The 8,608-nt window shown below is 37.8% G+C and overlaps 1 protein-coding gene across 1 annotated transcript in view; it reads right to left on the bottom strand.

The window, feature by feature from the left end:
* Positions 1-2,814: 2,814 nt before the first annotated feature.
* Positions 2,815-8,608, bottom strand: part of LOC127951868 (uncharacterized) — a 175,084-nt gene continuing 169,290 nt past the window's right edge. Inside the window, exons 10-12 of the mRNA XM_052549953.1 lie at positions 4,085-4,405; positions 3,870-4,007; positions 2,815-3,746 (exon numbers count right to left, since the gene is read on the bottom strand). Coding sequence (XP_052405913.1) covers positions 3,478-3,746; positions 3,870-4,007; positions 4,085-4,405 — 728 coding nt within the window. The 3' untranslated portion in view covers positions 2,815-3,477. The remainder of the gene's footprint in view (positions 3,747-3,869; positions 4,008-4,084; positions 4,406-8,608) is intronic.

Here is an 8,608-nt window from a genome sequence, read left to right as displayed (position 1 = left end):
ATATACTGGATATACACAAAAATAAATGTTATTTTCTTTTTCACAGCACTGTTTACCAGCATTCATGTTCAGCAGTGTGACATTAAAGTGTGGAAATGAGTTTTTTTTTCTTCCTTTTTTTAAAGTGTTGTGATTGCTATTTGCAGGAAAATTCACTGGTAACAACAACAACAAAGAAGAAAGACCAAAAATATAATTCTACAGAAGATGATGGCTGTGGTGAAACAAGTGCTCAAATAATGGTAACTTTATTTATTTGATCTTTTAATAACTACTATCTTTATAGTTTTGAATACATAATAACTGCTATTGTATTTCAGGAACTAAGACCTGTGGGAGATCTTCAGACATGAAGAGATTGAGAAGTTAAACAAAATCAAAGAAGATTTTCAATATTAGTGCCAATTCGGTATGAAAACAGATAGAGTGAAAGCTGAGTGGAAAGGTAAGGTATAAATTGTACTCCACAAGAATTAAAAGGATAGTTCACCCTAAAATTAAAATTCTGTCATTAATTACTCACCCTCATGTCATTCCAAACCCATTATACCTTTGTTAATCTTCAAAACACAAATTAAGATATTTTTGATGAAATTGAGAATTTTCGAACCCCTCTATGGGCATCAATGCAATTTACGCATTTAAGTTCCAGAACAGTAGGAAAGACATTGTGAACGTAATCCATGTAACTCTGGTGGTTCAACCTCAGTTTTGTCTTCTGTTGCATGAACACAACACTCATGCGTTGTGATGCTCTCGTGAATGCACATTACAGATCAATATTTTTGTAAATAAGTGGTAAAGTAGTGTTTTCTTTTTTTTGGACGCAAACACTCATGTTGCTTCATGAAATTAATTCAAAACAACTGGAGTCACATTAATTACTTTTACAATGTCCTTCCTATCATTCTGGAACTTAAATGAGTAAGTTGCATTGCTGTCTATGCAGGGTCAGAAAGCTCTCTGATTTCATCAAAAATATCTTGTGTACCAAAGAGGAATTAAGGTCTTATGGGTGCGAAACCACACAAAGGCAACTAGTTAATGACAGAATAGTCATTTTTGGTTAAGCTATCTCTTTAAGGACAGTTTTAACTTAAAGTGATAGTTCACCCAAAAATCTAAATGATGTCATTAATAACTCACCCTCATGTTGTTCCAAACACGTAAGACCTCGATTTATCTTGGGAACACAGTCCCTCCATTGAAACTGTGTGTATGGTCTACTGTCACTGTCCAGAAAGGTTTGAAAAACATCAGAGTAGTCCATGTGACATCAGAGGGTCAGTTAGAATTTGTTGAAGCATTGAAAATACATTTTGGTCCAAAAATAGCAAAAACTATGACTTCATTCAGCATTGTCTTCTCTTCCGTGTCTGTTGTGAGAGAGAGTTCAAAACAAAGCAGTTTGTCTTACCCGGTTCACGAACGAATCATTCGATGTAACCAGATCTTTTTGAACCAGTTCACCAAATCGAAATGAATCGTTTGAAATGGTTCGCGTCTTCAATATGCATTAATCCACAAATGACTTAAGCGGTTCACTTTTTAATGTGGCTGAGACTCCCTCTTAGTTAAAACAAACCAATATCCCGAAGTATTTTATGTACTCAAACAGTACACTGACTGAACTGCTGTGAAGAGAGAACTGAAGATGAACACTGAGCCGAGCCAAATAATGACTCTTTCAATATTCGAGTTATAGAGCACAATATAAGCAAGCATGGCTTCATTTCAGAAGAAGGCTTTCTTTTGGTCTATTTGGACCCAAGAAATAGAAGAAAAATGAGTAGAAATTAGTTTCATCTTCACTATCCCAGTCTCGCGTGAGAACTCATGTCTTGCACACGTGATATCACATTGTTTTCTTGTCACATCTCGCGTGTGTTTGGTTGTGAAATGTAGTTTGCATGCCAGACAGTGTTGTCGGAGATTCTTCCTATTGTAAAGTCATGCAGTGTGAAACCTCCTGTCACAGATCCATCATGTAGTGTGAACACAGCAGCCACTGAATGCTGGCCAAGATAGTTATGCAGTGTGAAAAGAACAGTGACCCGACTACTTTGAAAATCGTGCAGTCTGAACTTTACTTAAGGCACACCTGTGCAGTAATCATGCTGTCTAATCATTATATTGATATGCCACACCTGTGACCAAGCCTGCACTGAGGAAAGCTACACAGAAGGCTTCTATCCAACAGTCAACATGGCATATTTATTTTTTCTCATAGAGTAATCAAATATAACTTAATAATCAGAATCAGAATTAGAAAAAGCTGAAGTGTGTTTACAGGAGCTTCCAGTGCAAGGAAAAGGTACAGACATACATGAAACATAACACTAATAATAAAGAGAATATACAATAAATAAAAAAATATACATGGCAATAAAAATATAGAGGAAAAAAAAGATTTATGACTGCAAATTTGCTATTTATAGATGAACAGTTTTGAGAAGTCATGTAGAGATGTGCAGTCCTGAGATGTTACGTGTTGTTCAGGTGGAATATGGCCCGAGGGAAAAAACTGTTCTTGTGCCTGGCTGTTTTGCTGGTCAGTGCTCTGTAGCAACAACCAGAGGGCAACAGTTCAAAGATAGAGTGGGCTCAGTGTGAGGGGTCCTGAGTGTTTTATTTTTACATTTTTCAAGGTTAAGCAGGGAGCACCAGTAATCCTCTCAGCAGTCCTGACTGTCCATTGTTGTCTCTTGATGTCTGATTTGGTAGCTGAACCAAACCAGACAGTTAAAGATAAACACAGGACAGACTCAGTGATGGCCGAGTAGAACTGGGTGGCAGGTACTTAGCTGGTGAAGGAAATACAACCTCTGCTATGATTTTTTTTTTCTTTTGCAAAAGAGACGATGTGATTGTTTCACTTCAGGTGCTGAGTGATGGTGGTGCCCAGTAACCTGAATTACTCCACTGCTGTTACAATGCTGTTTATGATGGACAGTGGGGGAATTGCAGGGGGATTTCTCCTAAAGTCCACTATCATCTCCACTGTTTTGGCTCTGATTCCACCACACAGCCATTTGCTCAACCATATGCAGACTTAGCACAGTCCTGGATGGGGCCAATGACTGTAGTGACATCTGCAAACATCAGGAGCTTTACAGAGGGGTCCTTTAAAGTGCAGACATTTGTGTACAGGGACAATAGCAGTGGGGAGAGAACACATCCCTGAGGGGCACCAGTGCTGATAGTCAGGGTCCTAGATGTGAGTTTTCCCAGCCTCACTTACTAGCTGTTGCCTGTCTTTAAAGGAGCTGGTAGTCCACTGACAGATTTGGGAGGCCCCACAGAACTGGATCAGTTTGTCCGAAAGAAGATCAAACATGATGGTATTAAAGGCCGAGCTGAAGTCCACCAATAAGATCATTGCGTAATTCCCAGGTCTGTCAAGGTGTTGCAAGATGTATCAAGGGTGCAGTGATGTTCTTCAAGTTGGCCAAGATAATTCATTCAAATGACGTGGTATTAGTCAAAACAACTTTCATAAATGTTATCATCAGATTTGACCACACTTTTATTTTCAATAACATTCATATTGACATAGTCCTCTTCAGAATGATCAGAGTCCACATTGACATAGTCCTCTTCAGAATGATCAGAGTCCACATTAATATAGTCCTGTTCAGATTCATTATGATCCATGTTTTCACCAAGCTCTACATTTTCATAATCAGCCTCATCATCTTCTTCATTTTTGTTATCATGGGAGGCACCTGCATATGTATTACCTGCACCTACAGACATTGCACAGAGAGGGAGAATAACAGGACAATTATGAGGAGAAAAGTGAGGATGAAAAAGTAAAAAAAAAATAGAAGACATCATATGACTTCTTTTATAAAACTCAAGTATGTTACCTTTTGTGAAAGAGCACTTTAAATTAGTTTCCTTGTTCTTGTTCTTTTGTCTTCTCTTCAGCAGGAGGATGATTATAAGGACAGACAATAAGAGCAGCACAGCTGACACTGCAGCACCAATGACAGGAAGCAGAGAGGCTGAAAGAGACACATGTTTGAGTTAAACTTCCATTACCAGCAGTTCAACATGTTTTTAGACTCTTATACATCATTACCTGTGATAGTGATGAGCAGCAGTTCAGAGTCAGATGAACGGAAGGAGTGTGAGGAGACACTGACTTCATAAACACAACTGTAGTTTCCCTCATGTGAATAATCTGCTTCAGGAAAGAAGAAGGAGGAAGAGTGATTGACAGCTGACTCAGTCCTGGTGATGTTTGATCCTCTGAACAGGTGAAAAGATCCTCCAGGAAACTGAGAGTCAGTGTTACAGATGATAGTGAAACTGTGACCCCTGGTGATCACTGGCCCCTGAGGCCCCTCATCAAACCATCCATCAGGATCACTGTGAGAAATACTGGGCTGCTGCAAGTTCACTAGAAAATGAGAAGAATACATTTATACTGTTTATTTTATTTAAAAAAATAAAAATGGCTTCAATAACTGCATCTTGTTGGGATCAAAATTTAATCCACAGCCATTTTTCAAAATGTTTCAAATGCAAAAAAGTCATAATTTACAAAATTAGATCACTTATATGTTATTATTGCATGTAATCTAAGATGCAGACAATGAGACAAGACTGAACACACTCTCCCCTACAGTGATAAAAAGTGTTACTTAAAGGTGACTTGAGCAACCATTTTAGTATATATCTTCTAAAGGGACGATACAATATAAATGAAACTTGTATATATTTTAGAGTAATCAATGTGCTGCTTGTATAGCAGTATAGATTTACTATACTCTGAAAATAACTTAACATACAGCCATTATTGTCAATATAGCTGGCAAAAAAGTAAGTACACCGTAAGTAACAACAAAGCCACGTGTCCTATTCATCATGTTCATGTTTTTTTTTCTGCTTGACGGGACCATACAAATTTGTGTATCTTGTATTACAGCAGTTAAGATTTGGTGCTTTGAGTACACTTCTCTCAAACAGACCACTGGATGCTCAACATGGCACCTTATGGCAAAGAACTCTCCAAGGATTTGAGAACTAGAATTGTTGCTCTCCACAAAGATGACCTAAAATATAAGAAGATTAGTAACAGCCTGAAACGGAGTTGCAGTACAGATGTTAGGGTCATACAGAGTTTTTCCAAGATGGGTTCCACGTGGAACAATGGTAGTTTAAAGCAGTCAAGTCCTCATGCTGTGCATCAGGTGCAGAAGCTGGTTTCATAAAAACAGACGCATGTTGAGTTCTGCCAGCATGTCTTTAGAGGTTGCAGAAGTGGAAGGTCAGCTTGTCGGTGCTCTGACCTTAGGCCACACACTGCAACAAGTCAGTTTGCATGGCCGTCATCCCAGAAGGAACCCTCTTCTGAAGCTGGCTCACAAGAAAGCCCACAAACAGTTTGCTGAAGACAACCTTTCCATGAACATGAATAACTAGAACAATGTCCTGTGACCTGATGAGACTAAGATAAACATTTTTTGGCACAGATGGTGTCCAGCATGTGTGGTGACACCTTGGTGAGGAGTACCAAGCATGCTGGTGATATCATCATGCTCTAGGTCTGCATGAGTGCAGTTGGTGCTGGGGAGTGGCGCTTCATTGAGGGAAACATGGATTCTTGCTTGTACTGTAACAATCTTAAGCAGAACATGATGCCCTCCTTTCAGAAACAACAAGATAACGACCACAACCACAACGACCTGAACCCTATTGAGAAGGAGGTGGAATAGCACCATGTTTCTAACATCCAGCAGCTCAGTGATATCATTATGGAGGACTGGAAGAGGATCCCAGTAACAACCTGTGTTACTCTGGTGAATTCAGTGCCCAGGAGGATTAAGGCAGTGCTAGATAACAATGGTGCTCACACAACTTTGGACACCGATTTGAGATGTTCACTTAGTGTGTACTCACTTTTGTTGCAAGCTATATTGACAATAATGACTGTATTTTAAGTTATTTCCAGAGGATAGTAAATCTATACTGCAATACAAGCAGCACATTGATTACTCTAAAATATATCCACGTTTGATTTCTATAGTATTGTCCCTTGAGAAGATATATACTAAAATGGTTGCTGAAATGTGAGGGGTGTACTCACTTTTTTGAGAAACTGCATATTATAATAATTATCACTAGGGGTAATACACTAAAGAGAGATGTTGTTTTGTTGTTCTGATTCACATGGTACTATTTTCATTACAAGAAAGTGCTAAATTATCAAAACATGTTTGACTAAGGATCTGTAAATTTGGTTGATCCCTGATACAGTCGCTAGCAGCAACTTGTGTATATACACACACTGGCAATGAAAGATTCAAGTTTATAAGTACCTATAATAGTGATGAGCAGCAGTTCAGAGGGAGATGAACGGAAGGAGCGTGAAGAGACACTGACTTCATAAACACAACTGTAGTTTCCCTCGTGGGAAAAATCTGCATCAGGAAATAAGAAGGAGGCAGAGTGGCTGACAGCTGACCCAGTCCTGATGATGCTTGACCCTATGTACAGGTGAAAAGATCCTCCAGGAAACTGAGATTGAGCTGAACAGATGATAATGAAACTGTGACCCCTGATGATCACTGGCCCCTGAGGCCCCACATGAAACAATCCATCAGGATCACTGAAGAAAATTTTGGGCTGCTGCAAGTTCACTAGAAAACAAGAAGAATACATTTATATGATTATAGAAACTCAAACTATAAGGTAAAACTACTTTAAACAAATAAAACGGCTTCCGAAACCCATCCTCGAAGGATATACAGTCATTTTATAAAATGGCTCAAATAATAAAAAAGCATGGTCACACTTTATTTTAGGGTCCAATTCTCACTATTAACTAAACATTAACTATGACTTTTGCCTCAATTAACTCCTTATTTGCTGCTTATTAATAGTTTATAAGGTAGTTGTTAAGTTTAGAGTATTGGGTGGGATTATAGATGTCATGCATTATATGTACTTTATAAGCACTAATAAACAGCCAATATGTTAATAATAGACATGCTAATAAGCAACTACTTATTAGTGTGAATTGGACCCTATACTAAAGTGTTATCAAAAGCATCATTACAGACTGAGTTCACTTATACATAGTGTTGGGTTCGAGTCCACCTAAGTCCAGTACAAGTCGAGGCTGAGTCTTCAACCAATCGAGTCTGAGATGAGTCCAAAAATAGGCAGAGTCGGACTCAAGTCCATGTCCCAAACAGCCAAGTTAGAGTCCAACAAAACTCTGTTATTTATGTATGGTTTAAGAATATCATATACAACTGAGATGGTTTGAGAGTGAGTAAACCACATTTTGTTGATTGAACTATCCCTCTAACGTTGTTTTAACCTTTAAAACTAGAAAAACGCAATGTCCATTTAAATGTAACAAATGCAAACCTCTATTGCATCTTTTCATTTTGATTTTTGATTAATGGGGTCATATGATGTTGCTAAAAAGAACAATATTTTGTGTATTTGGTATAATACAATGTGTTCATGCGGTTTAAGATTCAAAATACACATTCATTTCCACACATTTTACATTGTTGCTCCTCTATGCCCCACCTTCTAAAATTTTTTTGTACCTCTAGCGTATGACTAAAATATTATGCCCTTTACCATCCTTTGATGCTGTGTCCTGGTGCATCGAGACAAACCCAGTAAAACCCATCATAAACAAGGCATTTGTTGCATCCAGTGGCGACATAATACTGATTAGAATGACTGAAACTGTCCTTTTACGTGTTGCATATCGTGCTAAGTAAACAAAACATTTCTGCATTTGTGATCGGAGAAACAACAAACCACAAGCTCTACTCTACACTGCTCAAAACTTGTGTATGAATCGTCACTGACAAATTCTTTAAATATGAAAACGTACATACAGGCTGTGAGTCAGAAGCACCAGACTGTTCTTGCAAAGTTGTTATTGCCCCACTTTATAGTGACAGACACCGGCATTGTAGGTTACTCTCACAGGAAACAGTCCTCGTCATCCATAAATCTTCCCACATCGTGACGTAGACATGATGGGGCGTGTTAGAACGAGCCATTTTAGGAAGGTGTAGATGGGTCTTTAATTTTATAAAGAATTTAGAGACTTTAGTCTTGCAACTTTGCAGATCTTCTTTATGCACCAAGAGCTTTTAACACTCCTGAGAGAAAGGAAAAATTTTAATGGCATCATGACCCCTTTAATAATTTATGTCCTGCTTTGCTAAGCAAATTTAAAGTCACATAACAGAAGTTATGGCTGAATTGATTTATATATTGTGACATATTTCAGAGTCAAACAGGTTTTAGAATGTGAAAAAATTAAAGGGCGGGTCTTGACTTTATTCATTGTTACAGTAAATGTATAAATTCAAAAGTGGGGGTAATGAGGTATCTTGCTGAATGAGATATTAAGAGCAGAAAATGTGCCTTTTATCTCAATAATAACAAGCTTTATATCATTTATATGATTTTTTTTTAATTAAATATGAGTTTTGAATGATCAAAATTAGTTTGTGTATGCTTATTCTATTCATCAGTGTTTGAACCATTAAATAAGAAAAAAAATGCAATTTAATTTCTTGGTTAAAAATAAAATAAAAAACGAATGGACGCCAGGTGTACACAG

Source organism: Carassius gibelio, chromosome B3 (genome assembly GCF_023724105.1).
Source record: "Carassius gibelio isolate Cgi1373 ecotype wild population from Czech Republic chromosome B3, carGib1.2-hapl.c, whole genome shotgun sequence".
Lineage (NCBI taxonomy): Eukaryota > Metazoa > Chordata > Actinopteri > Cypriniformes > Cyprinidae > Carassius > Carassius gibelio.
The sequence above is the reverse complement of the archived record's forward strand: the minus strand, read 5'-3'. Positions and strand labels throughout refer to the sequence as shown.